At 50.7% G+C, this 17917-nt stretch overlaps 1 protein-coding gene across 15 annotated transcripts in view; it reads right to left on the bottom strand.

Annotated features, from left to right (window-relative positions):
- The window catches only part of WNK2 (WNK lysine deficient protein kinase 2), a 106411-nt gene extending 103623 nt beyond the window's left edge, over positions 1–2788 (bottom strand). For 10 of the 15 annotated variants that reach the window (XM_039888467.1, XM_039888470.1, XM_039888473.1 and 7 more), the window contains exons 1-2: positions 2622–2787; positions 1553–2268 (exon numbers count right to left, since the gene is read on the bottom strand). In XM_039888467.1, the coding sequence (XP_039744401.1) occupies positions 1553–2268; positions 2622–2643 (738 nt within the window). In that variant the 5' untranslated portion in view covers positions 2644–2787. Of the gene's footprint in view, positions 1–1552; positions 2269–2621 lie in introns of all 15 variants that reach the window. The other 5 variants (XM_039888475.1, XM_039888480.1, XM_039888481.1 and 2 more) reach the window with 3 other exon arrangements.
- Between the last annotated feature and the right edge of the window lie 15129 nt (positions 2789–17917).

Genomic DNA, 17917 nt, shown 5'->3' with positions numbered 1-17917 from the left:
CTTTCTGCATGTGCATTCCACACAAAGTTCGAGTGGGTGCTTGGAATGCCACACCAGGCCGCTTGGCAAGAGTGAGAAGGTGGGGAGGGAAGGCGCAAGGCCATGCTCTCGAAATAGGAATCCTCTCCCGCACCCTCCCCCCCACCAATCTTCCCTCTCTGATGCCCACTCATTCCCATGTCATCCCAATACACCCCAAGTACTCCAGGCCACCTCTCAGCAGGGCCATGGGGAGAGGAACTGTCAGACTCTCCCGAAGGACTCTCTGGGATGCCCACATTTCCATGGCAGAACCAAGGGGCTTCAGGAAGGAGTGACCTCTGGAGTTCTTTGTCTCAAGAGAAAGGCTGAGGGCAGGTCAGCACCACCAAATTAGCCCAGCACGAGCTCATGCCCCGCCTGTGGGCCCCCCACCCCCCACCCCGTATGTCTGTCTGTCTCTTTCTCTCTCTCTCTCTCTCTCTCTCTCTGCACACACACACACACACACCACAAACATCTGGCAGCAGCAGCAGCAGCACTGCTCCACCACCACCACCACCACACACCCCATCCCAGCCACCCCACCCCCCACCCCCTGCACTCCCAGGCCAGGCCTGGAGGCAGGCAAATACAAACCAAAAGACAGGAGGCCTGCAGTGTGGAGACTGGCCCTGTGTCAGGTCTGGAAAGCCTGGCTAACTTTACAGGGTGCTGGGGTAGGCTTACACCCCTGAGGCCAGCCCCATGCTGGACAGCTGCCTCCTCAAAAGAGAGAGGGCCAGTAAAAACCCACTGTGACAGGCACTGCTGTGGCTGGCCTAGGGCAGCTCGGGTTACAGTTTATGTAATCTTCCAGGGCAGGGGCTGACACAGCCAACCTAAGGGCAAGGTTATGAAAAATGCATGCCCAGAGCCTTTGCATCCAAAAAAACCCAACCCACCCGCATTTTTCATGGCATGGTGTCCACTTTGTGAAAGAATGGGCTTTGAGAGCTCCAAGAGGCCACTCAGAGCAATTCCAGGCCTTGCCCCACAGGCCCAAGGGCCCACTAGGCCCCACCTTAAACATTCAGAGGATGCTCCTCAGGAACCCTGAGCTGGGGCACCTACGCTTCACAAGACATGGGAAGGTTCTCAGTTAAGAGCAGCTCAGAGTTCCCAAGTCACCAAGTAATTGCCTGGACATAGGGCCCTGCAGCCTCCACACTGCTTCTGCAAAGACACCAGGATCCAGAGAGACTGGGTCAGTACAACCCCAAAATTAGGAGTCAAGAGGGAGCCGCACTGATAGACACCTGCTCCAAGTGCCCACTTTCCAGCCTGGGCCACACTGTGCCACACTTAGATGCCACACAACAGGAAGTCACACTTCCAGCACGCAATCTGTACCCCAGAGAGCCCCACCCCGCCGCCGCAAGCAGGCCACCCACACAGAGGATGACACTGGGCGGCCCCAGGGCTACCTAAGACTAGGCAGGAGCCGCGCAGGAACAAGGACACACACCAGGCGGACGAGCGCGCGCCAAGACTCACTTGCCCACCGCCCACTTGCGGCCAGCGCGCCCCTCACCTGCAGCTCGCACCAGGCCACCTCCACCCAGGTTTCCGTGTCCAGCCCTTTGTACACCGTCTTGAAGGAGCCGCGGCCCAGCTCGATGTCGAACTTGAGGAAGCGACCATCCAGGGAGGTGGCCACGGCCTTGAGGTCGTCTTCATCGTCCTCCTCCTCCTCGGGCTCGTCCCGGCGTGCGCGCCCGGGCTCAGGCCTTGTCTCCGGCACCCCGGCGTCCTCTTTCCTTGCTGCCGCCGCCGCTGCCTCCTCTCCCGGGCCGCCGTCGGGGGCGGGCGCGGGGTCTAGGCCGGGCTCCTGCACAACCGTGGGCTCTGGGCCTGGGGCGCTGGGGGCGCTGGGCGGTGTGGCGAGAGCAGAGGGAGCAGGGGCGGCGGGGCGACCGCGGGCGCGCTCGGCAATGAGGCGGCGCGTCTTGCAGAGCAATAGCACGCGACGCTGCAGCGGCTGCGGAGGCTGAGCGCCTGGCACCTCGGCCGCCTCCAGGCCCGGCGGCTCCTCCTGGTCCGACTCCACCACGCTGCGCCGCAGGAAGCGCTGCGGCCCGGGCCTCGCCGCCCTCGCCCGCGGCACCGCCGGCGGCTCCGCCATGCCCGCGGGACCCCCGCCGCGCCCGGCCTCCATCCGCGCGCCGAGGGCGTCTAGGCGGCAGCCATCGCCGTTCATCTCTGCGGGCAAGGGCACACAGGCCCGCGTGAGCGCCAGCCCCGCCGCACCTGCCCAGGCAGTGGGATGAGACAGCGCCGCCGCGAGGCCCGCGCCCTGTCCTCCCCGGCCGCGGAGGGGTCTGCTCGGCTCTCCCAGGGGAGGGGGCTGCAAACGTGACCCAGAGACCCAGGTTGGGGGGAGGGGATCGTACCCTGCTCAGCCCTGCGTAAAGGGCCTGCTGGGTGGTCCCTGAGGGCCCCGAGTGAGGCCGCAGAGGGGACGGGGAGGTTGAGGAAGAAGGAGGCACCAGCCAAGCTGCGGCTCCACAAAGGACGCGGCCCGGGGCGCAGGAGAGGCGCGCGGGGAGGGGGCTGCGGCGGCGTGCGCACAAAGGCGGCGGGCGGGGGGGCTCAGCACTCACAGGGCGAGCGGGCGCCGTCCATGCTTACGGCCCCGCGGCCGCGGCGAGCGAGACGGGCGAGGCCGCGCTCCGCGTCGGGATCGGGTCGCGGCGCTGTTCCCTGGAGCCGCGGAGTGCGGGCCGCGCTCCCGCAGGCTGCTCAGTCTCCGCGCTGCTGCGCTCTGCACCCGCTCAGACCCGGCGTGTTAGGAGGGCGGGGCGTCCGTTGCCCGCCCATGGTCCGCGCGGTGAGGCGGAGCCTGGCACGCCCACCTGGCCTCCGGCGCTCACGGCCACCTGCTAGCCGGCTCCCAGTCCCCGCGTAGGCTCCTGTCCTGGCTCCGCAGCTACGCAGATCTGCCGCGTTCCTCATGCTACCGCTCCAGGAGGCACTCGTGGCCCCCAAAGCTTTTTGGACTGCCCCGCGTAGCTGCTGGCCACGGAGGGCCCCATGTGTCTCGGAGAAGAATCACAGGCTCACCACCTCACCTGGTTCAGCAGGTATGCCAGACCTCGGTACCCTGTGCCAGGGCAGAATAATCAAGCTAGAAAACGAAGACCCAGGGCCAGTGATCCCCCCATCCCCCTTCAAGAAGACCTCAGGAAGACGTCTGAGCCCCACCCCCATCCCAACAGGGGCAAAACTTGGTTGAGGGATGGAGTGCCCTTCTCTCTCTTCACCGGGATCCATCAGAACCTCATCACTTCACCAGGAGGGCCAATACTGTAGTCATTCCCATTTTGCAGTTGAGCATACCGGGCACCCAAAGGCAGAACTTATCCACCCTAAATCCCAGAGCTCCTAAGACAGGCTGAACTTGGATATCAATGGATAGGGATGTGGAGAAGCTTCCAGAGACCCCTTGGCCCACAGTATTCTTCCTCACCCACCTCTGTTAAATGCTACCTCCCCCACTTCTCACAGATGGGCTCTTCTCTTGGGCATCTTGAACCTTGTTGCAGAGAGGTGTCTTATGCCAAAGACTACATTCCTAGTTTCCAAGTCCTACTTTATGCAAGGCCCTGAACTCACACCTCTTACCCTGTCCTCTGTAAGCCTGTGATGTGTAGTCATTGGCCCACTCCAGAAGAGGAAACAGAGGCAAGAGGAGGCAGCTGGCCCAGGGGAGATGTCAGGCTGTTCTCACATTGGTCCCTGGCTCCTAGGCTGGCACACTGTCAAACACACTCAGACATGTGGTATGCCTGTGGGCTGCTGGATCTGGAGCCTCTGGCATAGAGTAACTCAAGCGACATCAGACCATCACAGTTGGAGGGGAGTGGAGGTGTCAAGCTGACTTACAGGAGCAACAGGACTTCCTGAGGCCTTGCAGGGTACTGGCAGTGAGTACTGGAGCCAGCAGAAACAATTGGGAGCCAACATCTCTTCCCAACTCTGTTCAGTGATGCTTGGTGATGCTGGGAGAATTTACACCATGGAAATGGGCAGACACTACAGACTTGGACTTCTCCTCCCAGAGAGTCATGGTTCCACAGTGTAATGGCACTGGACATTTGATACATGCCTGCTATATACAGACTCCAGTCCTCATGTCTACTTGTGAAACAGGCATCCTGCCCAAAGTCCAGACAAGGAAGGGACAATAGTAGAAACCAGCTCTGCCAAGCTGAGGAGACCCTCTGAGGTGGGGATCTGAGCAGGACTCCCCAGAGTGGGGGCCTTCCAGGCAGAGGTAGGGTAAGAGGAGATCTTTCTGTCTTCCCTGTGGAGAATAGAGACCCCCAACCTTGTGCTGCCATCTGCATGACCTTGGGCAAGTCTCACTCTCACTGAGCCTCAGTATCCCCTCTGAAGAATCATCCTGACCATCCTAGTTTGTCTTCCTTGTAAGGCTGCAAGTTTCTCCAAGACTTAGTCCTCCAGGTCCCCCTGAGTCTTAAGCCTGTGACAGGTGTGCCCAGACCTGTCCAAGGGAAAACTGAGAAGAGACAGAGCTATGCATATTCCAGATAGATGCACACCAGTCTGGCCTCCTCCTTGCTCCCAAAGGGGCATACTGGGTGGCATGCAGATACTGTGCCTACCTAGTGATGGAAAAGACAACTGGCAATTCGCATTATTGCCTGTGGGCTGCTGCTCCCCCTCAGCTCACAGATGTGCATAGTATGGCAATAGTATCCCCATACATCACAGGGGCAGCCCAGGTACTGGGGGAGCAGGGAGAACCTGCCCTGAGTGCTATGTGCACTCTGAGGCCCTAGGGGTAATTTCAGGCACACTGCTTACACGCCTCCTGTGATAGGAAGCTTACCTCCTCTGCTGACCCATGACCACTGGAGTCCACATCTAAGCAGCTAATGAAGTCACAGTCTCCTTTGAAAGGAAACTTAGGCTAGGCCCTGGAGCAGGTCCTGAGATCTGGGAAGGGGAAGCCTGAGGCATCCATGAACAGACCTTGGGAACAGAACTTTGCCAGGATCACTTTGTGTCCTTAGCCAAGTCATTTGATATCTCTGAGCCTCCATTTCCCTGGCTCTGACAGGGAGAAGCCTATCTGTTTTACTGGTTGTCTGAAGGCTGGTATGAGTCAGGCCTGTAGAAGACACTCTGAAAATTGTGCTTCAGGCTGGTGATGACCATACCTCTCTTTGTTGCCTGAACAGCCATCTCAACAGCTGTCAGGCCAAGTGGGTTGATTATCTCCATGTCACAGATGAGTATCTTGAGGCCCGGCCCAGAGACTTTTAGACTTTAAGTAGCTTGCTCAAGGCCACAAAACCAGCCACAGTGCCCCTCCCACTCTCACTCACCACAGTTGTCATCTCAGCTACCTAAGACTCCAGTGCCAAGGGAGCCCCAAATCACCCCAAGTCCAGCCTTCCCTGGTGCCCCAGCCTGGTCAAGCCAACAGACATCTTCAGGCACATTCATGCAGATGCACTTCTGGGGTCAGAACCCAGCAGGTGACAGAACCATGTCATCATTTTGCTCATCTATAAGATGGACATAATAGTCATGACCAACAGTGTTGGGGCGCTGTCAGTGTTCAATAAAAGCTCAGTCATGGAGGCAGGGAGGTAGGGGTAAGGGCTCACATTCTGCTTCTGTTCATCAGGCTTCAGCAGGCTCACCAGCAGGAAGTGGAGGGTCTGGCCTTGCCCAAGGAAGCCCAGTCACCAGTTTCTGCCTCTGAGTGGACTCAGGCAACCCAAGGCAGTCTAAGTGGTCAGACCCAGCACAGCTGGGCCACTTCTTAAGCCCTCCCACAAGCCACAGCACAGGGATGACTCCTTACCACAGGGGACCACTGGCTCACTAGACCACTATGTGGAGCCCACTCCAGTAGCAGCAAGACAACAGGGAGCCCAGGTCCTCTGGGAGCTCAGGTCCCATGGAATGGGAGGGCAGACCTGGAAGAGCAGAGTGGGAGGTGGTAGGAGTGTCCTGGGGGGACAGGGATGGAGGCAGGGTTGGCCTCTCAGGGACCCGAAGGAGGGGGCAGGGGGCAAGCGTGTGGGGTGGGGGTTATGTGAGCCTCTGAAGCTCACAGTGAGGTATGTGCAGCTAGGAAGGCAAATGCTGGGCCCCTCTGCTCTGACCCCACCCAATGGGGCTCTCCACCCAATGGAAGCCACGGCATATCTCACATACCATAAAATTCACTCTTTTAAAGTGTAGAATTCAATGGTTTTTAGAATCTTCACAGAGTTGTATGACCATCACCACTCTCTAATTCCAGGACATTTTCATCTCTCCAAAAAGAAACTCGTTCCCATTAGCAGTCACTTCCCATTCTCTCTTCCTCAGCCACAGGCAACCAATAATCTAATTTCTGCCCCTATGGATTTGCCTGCTCTGGATTTTTCATAAATGGAACTTTACAGTATGTAGTCCTTTGTGACTGGCTTCTTTCATTCAGCATGTTTTCAAGATTCAGCCATATTGCAGCAGATATCAGTACTTCATTCTTTTTTTATGGCAGACTACTATTCCACTGTATGGATTTACATATTAATTTCTTAAGAGCATGTCCTCATTAAAGAAAATCTATAAAACAGAAAAACTGAATAAAAATTTTCAGTTATCCATGTGTTTCTACCCAACTGTGACTCCTAGGGTGCCCCCTGTAGCAGGCATGTGTCTGCTGGTGGTAGCTGTCCTTGCAGGAGACTCAACAGGCTCGTATCAAATAAGTTATTGATATCCTGTTTTGTTTGGTCCAGAGAACAGATATCTTGAGATGCACAGGTGTTTGAAATCTGCTCCCCACCACCATCTTGCTGAACAATCAGGCCAGATGGAGGAGAGGCCATCAGCCCCCAGCATTCCCTGAGGGACCACTCCCAAACTATGCCACTCAGCTCCAAGACCCAAGAATTTTTTTAATGGACACAACTCTTAGAAATGGTTTATTTCCATTTTCTCTTTAAGAGTCTAAGAAATAACCACTAACACTCAACGGTCATTCCCACTTGTTCAGCAGCCTGAGTGAGGGGGGCTGCAGACTGGTCTTGGTGGGGAACTGCTGGGTAGGTACCAAGGGCACCCGCACACTTTCACAGCATCCTACAACCTCAAGGGAGTTTTGGCCAATTCAGGAGCTGGAGCAATGCATTAGCCCTGATGTTCTCTGGGGTCATAGCCTCCCTTGGCTTCTCAGTCTCTTTTGGACTCAGTAAAGGTAGATCAAGCATGAGAAGGTGCTCGCAGGAGGAGGTGCTGGTGTCCACCACCTAAGACCTGCTGGGTAAGCCCCCTTTCAGCATCCCAGAGCCAGATTCAAGTTGGTCTGCAAACAGAAGGGTCAAGTAGTCTAAGAGGACTGCATGGATCATGAAATACAGGGATGAGTAAGAGAAAACACAAGCCATTTTCCACATTTTCATCTCTCTTTAAAGCCCCAGGAATTTAGCCTATGGATCTTGAGAAACTAGTAGCCATCCAAAATGCGGGCAGGTCACTGAGCCCAGTGGGTTGTAAAGCCACAAGTAAGTCAAGCAGCTGAAATAAAGGTAATGATGATGATGCCAGCACTACTGAGTATGTGGTATGTGCCCAGCACCAAGCTACATCTTCACAGGACTTCTCTTGCTCGCCCCATGGTGTCCTAGATGTGCCCTGCCCCATTTGCAGATAGAAAGCGGCAGAGAGGTGACCAGACCTGCCCAAACTCAACACCTATAGACAGTAAGACTTGGAGGTAAACCAGCTGGCTCGCCCACAGCCCACCCTGAACTGTCTCTCAGCCTGCAGCCACTAATATCCAACCTCCTTCAGGCCCCTATGGCCAGTCCCTGCACTTTGGCCTTTGTTAACTCCAGGCACTGGCCCTCAGCCAAGCTGATACGTGGCCCTTGGAACCCATTTTATCAACATCTCTGTCTATGCAGCTGGTGTTGATGGCGGAGGTACTGAAAGGAGATTGAATGGGAAGAAAGCATCTTTTCCTGGTTTTGGTTACCATCAATATCTACTGGGCAGAGGGGACAGAAGGCTTTGGCCCCAGAGCTGGTCACACTGCACCCCTCTGAGGGAATAGTGAGCACATAGCAGCCACCTCCCACCTACCAGGCCCTGAGCACCACCTGAGGTGGCCACCCCACTGAGCTCTAGGCTTTCTTCTGCCCCACCCAAGTGCAAGCTACTGTCTAGGCACTGCAGAGCACCCATTGTGCTCACTCAGCATTCCAGCATCTGGCACCTACTCCTGGTGTGGAACCTCTCTACTGAAGTTATCAACGTGGGTTCTCTTTGCTGAATAAATGCTCCATCCAATCTCAGCCTCAGCTCTAGTTTCTCTGACTGTGAACTCCTTCTTCTTTGGGACTCCATCTTAATGGACGGGCCATGGGGTCAGGACCCTCCCCACTTAATTCTAGTTTGATGTCAGGCCCAACATGTCTATCCACTGTCCTCCAGGGTGGCCACCATTCGGTGAGGCCTTGAATTCTGGCTATGTTCACCTCTTGGCCTTGACAGCTCATGCCAGCATTCACTAGCCGCAGGGCCACCACTCCTGTCTTGTCCTGCTGCCTTCAAATGAATTCACTGGGCAGATTAGCACAGGCTTCTTGGAAAGCAATTCACAGAGCAAGGGTCTAAAAAATGTTCACACCTTTTACATCAGTAATCCCCTTTTGGATAATTTACACAAATGAAGTCACCAGCTATGCAGACAGTGGTACGTAAAGATGTTCACTGAAGAATTGTTTACAATAAGCATCATGGATAATATAAATGTTCAGCAATTAGAAAATGGTTCAGTAAACTATGTTATTCCTACATAATCAAATATGATAAAACGCTTCGAATGCTATTCGTATTTATTATGACACAGGAAGTGATTAGAGATAATAGAAAGTGACAGTGTACAGGAGAAAAATCACACCAAAATGTTAGTAGTAGATACTTTGCTTTTGTGCACTTTTCCTGCACTTTGGACAAGAGATAGCTCTACCTAACTTCTGACCCACGTCCTTGGGAATTAAAACTATGAAAACTCTCATGATACCATGTTCCACCAGCAGGGTGGCAAAAATGAGGAAGTCTGAGAGTGATAGGAGGCACAGCCACAGGGACAGACTCCTCCAGTGGCAGCAGTCCACTGTTCGTTCACATGGACAACAGTCACGAACATACACACCCTTTGTTAAATGAAATCAAAAAGAGTGTGGAGGCTTTGCTAGAAATAAATGATAAAGATTTATTCAAAGGTCTTAGAGTTGGCAAACTAGGAACACAGCTAGGCAAAAAATGCAGAAATGTTCTGAAGAAGAAAGAAAAGAAGTAAAAAATATGTTCTTGAATATTATCAGTCCTGCATTCTATTATTAACCCTAAGCAACCCAAAGATGGTTATCAGTTCAGATGTCAGGCAGACAGGATGATGAATGCCAAGTGGTCCAGAAGATGGGTACCAGGAGGTCTGGTCAGTCCCAGTGGTCTGGATAATGGATGTCAAGTAGATGTATATGTGAGTCCTTCAAAGACTAATTTGCGTGGATCTGTGAATCCTTCAGGGGATAATTTGAGAGTTACTGTAGGTCCAGATGCATATTCAGTATTGATGCAGGAATGGAAAGTTCAAAAAAGTTTAAGTTCTCTAATTAGTTAGAATAAGAATGGAGTCCTTCCTCATGACTCAACCTTCATAATGTTGATAATTTTAGCATCTTGGTTAGAATGGCTCATTTTATATATTCCCTATCTTTACTCCTTCCTCATCTTGGACACAAGGACCCTATCCCCAGGAATTGACCTGAGCATTTACATGTTGATGCTCAAGGACAGAACAATTTATTATAAGTGACTTTATTTTTTTCCATATTTCAGTAGGGCTCATCTGGATTCCTTTAGTTACGTGTGTAGAGGGTGCATTATCTCCACATATTACTTCCTCCAATGTCTGGGAGTGAGTCCCTCCATATGTTAGATGGCAGCCTGTTCAAAGAGCCAACATGCCAACCTCAGGCATCCCTCTGAGGTGGAAGACAGAGGCTTGGCCTGCAAGCCCACAATGTGAGTGGGGGCCAGGAAGCTAAGTGGGGGCCAGGCCCAGGTTTCAGCTTTTTCAGTTCATTCCAACTTTGTGCTTTCCCACTCCTGGCAGCACAAAGATCCCTCCCAAACAAAGCCAGCAGATTGGAGACACCACATACCATGTGGACACGGTGAAGCCATCTGACACACCACAGATAGCCTTTCATACCATCACAGGGCATGTCCCCCAATACCCTGCAAGTACTGTCACTCCCTGGGTTGGTCCAAGCCTAACACATAGTCCTGATTTAAGGTACTGAGACCACCCCATGAAGTAGAAATCGTGACCACATTTTACAGATGGAGAGGCCAGCCTCTGGGATTCCGATCACTTCCGCAAGGTCACAGGCACATGGTGGGTCCATGGGGGGATAGATGCAAACTGAAGCAAAAACCCAGCCACCCCACAGGTACCCCACAGGCGCTCCACAGGCAGGGCGGGCAGGGCAGCAACTCTTGCCTTAAGGTACACAATATAGCACCTCCCTCAAAACCCCACTGTGGCTAACACAGGGTTGGCATGAGCTTGTTTTTGTTTTTCTCAACTTTTATTTTGAAAAACTTGAAACAAAGAAATTGTGAGATTTTGCCACCATTGCTTTTTTATTCATTCTCTCTGCATACATAGCACATGTTGATCATTGCTATGCTCTTTTCAAGCGCTGCTGCTTCTGCCCCCTCTGCCCCTTACCTGTCTTCTGGACTAGTCACCTGCTGGGACCTGACAAGCTGTGGCTTCTCTTTTCTGCTCGCAGACTCTGGGCTCAGAACTAAGAATACTTCCGATTCTATTTGTGTCTCCTTCTAACAGTGCACATTACTCAGGACACTTTTCTTGCAAGTGAAAAAACTCTAGCTGAAACTAGCTTAAACCAAAAGTGAATTTATTGATTCATTTAGTGGAAAAACTGATTAACATCTGCAGTTTCAGGTGTGGCTGGATCCAGGTGCTCCAGTCATTTGTCTAGAACCCTCATTCTCCCCTCTTTAAACTCTGTTTCCTTCTATGATGGTTTCATGTGCAGTTTGACCTTTCTTAGATATGTCACCCACAGCCTCTGGAAGCTCCATTCCTTACTTGTCCATTGATGGCCCTAGGAAAAGCTCTGGGACAAATCTTATTGGCTGACAGGTCAAGTACCCATCCTTAAACTATCCTCCTGGACAAGGTTGGAATGCTCCAATGGGCCAGACCTGGGGCACATGCCTCCTGTGGATGGCAAGACCAGATGTGAGAGGAAGGCTTCTCCAAACCGAGGGGATATCAATCCACCTACACCCTGACCTTGGCCTTGGAGAAGCAGGCTGGGAGTGTCCCAGATAACCTGGTACACAGAAGGTGCTCCTTAAATGCTAACACCACCTTCCCAGGCTCAGCACTCTACACATACCTGCCAAGGGAACAGATGGTACCCTCGCGGGCTGTCAGGCTATGAAGTCTGTTTTTCTAGGTTTTATGTGAACTGCACATCCAGGAATGAAGTCATTGATTAATAAACCGCAGCAGTGACCATTCAATGAACAAATCCTTATCAGTCTTAGAGATAGAATTGCCATTTTGCAAGATAATTGGGCACCAATGACCTGAAGCATCCTCTGCTTTAAATAAAGATCTGAAATAGGGCTGGCCCCCACAGAGCGCCAGCAGGGTACTCCAGGCAGCCTCAGTCCAGGGGCATTGTCCATGTCAGCACCACAGGAATAGTCAGACCAGAGCCGAGCCCTAGCGTCACAAGATAAGGAAAGTGGGGCAGCATGTGCTGCATGGACATGACGTGGCTCTGGTCTGTATCTCTGAGGATGTGGAGCTGGGGTGGGAGTGGAATGGAGCAGGGTAGCCTTGGGCCTGAAGCTGATGGGTGGAGGCCAGCACAACTGCAGACAAGAGCAAAACAGGTATTTTAATGGATGGAGAAACCAAGTCCTGGAGTGGAAAAGGGAGCTACCCAAGTAATGTAGGGAGGAGGCAAGAGAATTAAAATGTTAATCAAGCCACATTCAGAGACTGCAATATGCTGATTAGCCCTGCAGCCAGGCCAGGACAACACCTTCAGAACAAAGGAAGAGTTCTACTGGGATTGCTAACAGCCCATTCTCCACAGCTGTGAAGGGGAGACAGGAACCAAGTGTTATTCCCTGTGGCTAAAACCATGGGGAACCTATGGATTAAAGGCAGGAAATTGCCAGCAGGCCTTTCACTCTACGTATTCTTACCTTTTCACGCTACATACTCTTCCCCTTTCTCACGATATGTACATATCAAAGGAAATGGGAATTAAAGAATGACATATAAACTGAATTCTCTGAATGCTCAGGGTCCCTCTCAGTGCCTTTACTCTGTCTGTCTCTTGCACTATCCCTCTTACTCTCTGCCTCTGAGAGGAAACCACACTCTGTCTGTGGAGTGTTACCCCTTTTTTATAGACTTTCCTTTTGACCCTAACTTTGATATGTGTGTTGAATTCTTTCTTCACTCTTCACCAAAGGACCCTCTTCTTCTCTCAGTGCAGGGCTTGGTCTCCCTGTCACTTGGGGAAATTTGTCCTGTCTTGCATTACAAGGGCTTGCAGTGAATAGGCCACAGAACTAGGGTTCCAGGTCCTAAGGAGGCTTTGTCCCACCCAGAGGGAGCTTGCTTCGAACATTCATCAGATGTATGCGTGTGTCAGTTTCTGAACAAGAACAATGGGGTGCTGGGGCAGAAAAAAAAAACGGCGTAGATGGTAGAGGTTCTGTTCATCCCTCTGGCGACCAAATCAAAGTTGTGACAAAAACAAGGAGCAAACAGCAAGAAAAAATCACCTAGGATCTAGATAAACAAGCCATACAACTAGAGAGAAATCCAAAAAATCACTCTGCAACGGCAGAGGTAGGATGGGGCGAGGATGCGAGGTTGCCTGATCCCAAGTGGCTGAGCGGGAGGGAGGCTCTGGAAGTGGCAGCAGCAGGTGCCTCCTAAAAGGGTGCATCGGTGAGCGGACTTTTGTGTTGACAGACCTGCTCACTCTCAGCATCGGTGCTGGTTGAACTGCGCTCAGGGGGCACCAGGGACTTACAGTGGGACACTGAGTCGTTGGAGTAAGGGCCAAGGCAAGACTCGCTCTGTACAGAAGTGCCGGCAGTATCCATTGTTCCTCTGTGGAGCCCTCTCCACTCCCAGTGCGTGAACTCAGTGCTGCCATAGCTGTGACATCATCATACTGGATAACAGAGGTTGCTCTGCCCAGAGAATTCCCTGAAACTCCGCCTCCCCCAACTCACGGTCCCACCCAAGCCACCTCTAGCTGTGTCCTCAGCGAGTCAGGTTCTCCTTGCTGAGCAGCGCCTAGACTCACACTGAAGGCAGCTGGCCTCAGTTTCTGGTGTGGCCTTTTGAGGCAACTATAAGCACAACATCTGTGGATTGCTTGCTGAATCTTCACAGGTGGCCCCAGAATGGCACGGGCTGGGGCTAAATTTGGCCTACAGCTGAACCCCTCTCAGGATTGGTCCACTGGACACCTACACAAATCCACACTAATAAGACCAGCTCCATTGGACACCTACACAAATCCACACTAATAAGACCAGGAGACTTAGGAGCTTTGCTTAATACATAGAAACAGACATGGAAAGGCAGCCAAAATAGGAAGACAAAGGAGCAGAAACCATATGAGAGAACAGAACAGAGATCCAGAAATAATGGAGTCAAGCAATCCAACAGATGCAGAGTTCAAAACACTAGTTATAAAGATGCTCAATGAACTTATGGGAAGTGTAGATGAATTCAGCGAGAACTTTAACAAAGAGATAAAAAACATAAAAATGGAAATGGAAATTATAAAAGGGAACCAGTCAGAAATGAAGAACACGTTATCTGAGATGAAGAGTATATGAGAGAGAATCAACAGAGTGGATAAAGAAGAGGATCAAACAGCCGATATGGAGGATGAGGAAGTCAAGGACACTCAATCGGAATGGCAAGAAAAAGAAGCCAAGACTATAATAATAATTTAAGGATCCTATGGAACACTATTAAAGGTAAAAATATCTGTGTTGTAGGGATACCTGAAGAGGGAGAACAAGAAGTTGAATATATATTTGAAGAAGTAATGATGGAAAACTTTCTTCACCTGGTGAAGGAAATAGACACACAACCCCAGGAAGCTCAGAGAGTACCAAGAAAGAGGAACTCAAAGGGGCCCACACCAAGACACATCATAATTAAAATGCAAAGGTTAATTACAAAGAGAGAATCTTAAAAGCAGCAAGAGAAAAGTAGTCAGTTACCTACAAAGGAGCACCCATAAGACTGGCAGCTGATTTCTCAAAAGAAACTATTCAGGACAGAAGGACTTGGCACAAAATATTTGATGTGATGAAAACCCAGGACCTACAACCAAGTCTCTTTTATCCAGCAAAGCTATCATTTAGAGTTGAAGGACAGATAAAGAGCTTCTCAGACAAAAATAAGCTAACGGAATTTATCACCACCAAGCCAATATTACAGGAAATGTTGGAGGGACTTCTTTAATTAAAAACAAACAAACAAACAAACAAAAACATGTATCAAAAACAGGAATAAAGAATGGTAATAATTACATTCCTATCAACAAGTACCTCAAGTGGAAAAGAATTAAGTGCTCCAACTAAAAGATAGAGTGGCTGAATGGATAAGAAAACAAGACCCTTACATATGCTGCCTACGAGAGACTCACTTCACATTAAAAGATGCACACAGACTTAAAGGAGGAGGATGGAAAAAGATATTGCCTTGATGGACCTAGAGAGTATTGTGCTGAATGAAATGTCAGATAGAGAAAGACAAATACCACACGATTTCACATACATGTGGAATCTAAAGAACAAAACCAACAACAACAAAAATGGAAAGAAATTCATAGATACAGAGAATATGTAGAGGGATACTAGATGGGAGAGGGGTTGTGGGGACAAAAAAAAAGACAAAGGGATTAAGAGGTACAAATGGATAGTTGCAGAATAGACATGGAGATGTAGAGTACAGCATGAGGAAATGGTTAATAATGTAATAAATATGTAAGGGGGAAGAGGGGTACTAGATTTAGTGGGTTGATCACTTTGCAAGTTATGTAGATCTCTGATCACTATGCTATACAACTGAAACTGGTATATATTGTATGCCAACTGTAAGTGAAAAAAAAAACTCATTGAACTATACAATGTAAATACAAGCAACTGATTGTCTATTAGATTTCAACAAAGACAAAAAAAAAAGAAAAATGTAGGGCTAGGAGAGGGGAAGAGTCTTACAGAGGAAAAGTAAAACTGATGAAATCTAAAATATTCTGAAACAAGGTTGAAAGGCAGGCACTCACTTGAGGTAAAAGATTTGTAGCAGATATGGAAGGTAAGGGGGCTTGTCATTAATATCCAAAAAGCTCGTGTGAGGCAATACAGGTTCAATGTGGATGGAAAAGCCCAAATCCCCAAAAGGAAAGAGAGCAGAGGACATGCTCAGACAAAAGGTAACAGAATGCATAGAACCCAGTTTGGTCTCAGCAGGAACTATCAGAAGGCATCTTCACGTGGCAATTAGTGGTCCTTGCTTTAACAATAAGGCCTGGTGCTGGCAGAGGGGCCCAGAAGGCAGGCTAGTTGGTCTGACAGCCTTTCAGAAGAGCTGCTTGGCAAACTCTCACACTTACTCTTATTCTTGGACCCCCTTTTGGAATCTACCCTGAGGAAAGCAAAGATATAGGCCTAGAGTTGTTTATCTCAGAGTTATCAAAAAGGCCAAAATTGGAAACAATCAGTTTCTACCAAGAGGGCCTGGGTACACCCCTGCCCTACCCCTAAACCCCCCACTTCTTCATTCCCCCACCCTTATCCTAAACCCTGGGCTTTGAGACCATCCGTTACCGCCGCTCGGACTGATACACTCGGCACTGGGTTCTGGGGACAAGAAAGCATAGCGTATAACAGAAGCTCAATAAACAATTGTTAAAACAGCAAATAAAAGAATAATCTCAGAGAAAAGTACTGCAAGAAAATATACCAGATATCAGCAGTAATTACATCTGTTTGGTGAATTTCATTTTCTCTTTGTACCTCTGTTATTTATCAATGGCAACCATAGCTGTCCCACAGCAGTACTGTGTGCTGCATGTGTGTGGCCACCCCTGAACCAGTTGCTGGGGCAGCAGTTTATGCATTTGTAATTGTGATAGATTTTACCAAATCGTCCTCAGGAGAGGCTGTACCAATTTACCCCCATCAGACATGCAGCCTCGCCCGCAGAGCATGTTAATTGACTTTGCATTGGAGAAAAGTGGCATCCCAGCCAAGCTCTAATTTCCATGTCTTCTATTAGGCGTGAGCTCAGCCTCTCCCCTTTGATTCAGGGCCTCTCAACCCTCCCTGCCCAGGTTCCAGCTGTGAGTCCTGGGTCTGGGACAGAGTGCAGCAGCACCTTCAGCTGCCCGGATGAGACCTCCTGGCCTCCACACATGTGACTACGCACATACAGGGAGGCTTCTCTCATGCTTATGGAGGACACAGTGTGGACGACCCCCTCCCACAGAGCAGACAGGCCAGCTATGCCCATGATTGGGCCCAGCCATTTGCTCTGTAAATCAGGAACCAAGTATGTGCCTACTCTCAGACCTGTGGGAAGACTCAACAAGCCAGACAGTGCCTGGCCACAAAGGGTTCTGTGTTTTTAATATCATCTCTGCTTACCAAGGGAGAAGGCGAGGCTTGTGGTGCAGTGGCTTGTCCAGGCCCCCAGTCAGTTCATTTCCTAGCCGTCTGCCACCTGTTACCCTAAAATCACCATCAGCACTGCATCTGTCTCTCCCCTGACAAATAGTCAGGTCCTAGCTAGGGGACCCATCCCTCTGGTTCTAGCATCTCCCTCCCCCCAGCATGACCTGAGCTGGTCTGAGCTGAATGGGCTGGGTAATGAAGCCATCTCATCCTTCCTGGGACCCCATGAAGCAGAGTCTTAGCCCCAAGACAGTGACCATGAGAAGTGAGACCTAGACTCAAGTCCAGCCCCTGGGCCATTCCAGGCCACACCTAGGTTGGGGGCACTGCCTCAAACTGAACCCTCAGGCCTCAGTTTCCCATCTATATACTATATCATGGCGCTGCTGATCCCCAAGGTCACCATGAGGGTGACAGAGTGGATGTCTGCCTGGTTGGAGCAAGCAGCCCAGGCCAGAATGAAGGAGGCTGAGTCACTGAAGTCCCACAAGGCTAAGACCTCATGATCCTGAGCCCTCTGGCCACCCCTAGATCAAACTTGTGCTGGGTCACATCTTCCCTCCCAAGACCCGCTGTCAGCCTATGTCACAGCCCGGGTTGGGGCAGCTGGATTGACTACTTAGTCCATGCCTGGTCCCCACCAATCAAACCCACACCCCACTGGTCATCAGGCCTGTCTTCAGCCATGCTCAGCATTGGTGATAGAGGCAGGGGTCCCTCACACTGTGTGAATGAATAACACCAATCAGATCCCAAGGCAGTGGGGCCATTATCACCCCCTTTTAAAGCACACAATCTAGTGGTTGTCAGCACAGTCACAGACTCTTGCAACCATCTCCACTAAGTCTAGCACATTCTCATCACTTCAAAAGAAGACCTGGCTCCCCCGGTGAATCCCAGGGACCAGAGGACAAGTGGGACCACGTCCCTATAGAGCTGGTGGCCCTGGACTACCTTGATCTACTGCTTCAAATTCAAAGATGAAACTTTATTGTTTGGCTTGAAAATCATAAAACCAGACACTACCAGATTGAAGACAGGTAATTTAGAAAATATCCAGAGCAGTGACAGGCTAAGTTCTTTGAAAAGT

This window comes from Pteropus medius, unplaced genomic scaffold (assembly GCF_902729225.1).
Source record: "Pteropus medius unplaced genomic scaffold, Ma_sr-lr_union100, whole genome shotgun sequence".
Classification (NCBI taxonomy): Eukaryota; Metazoa; Chordata; class Mammalia; order Chiroptera; family Pteropodidae; genus Pteropus; species Pteropus medius.
The sequence above is the reverse complement of the archived record's forward strand: the minus strand, read 5'-3'. Positions and strand labels throughout refer to the sequence as shown.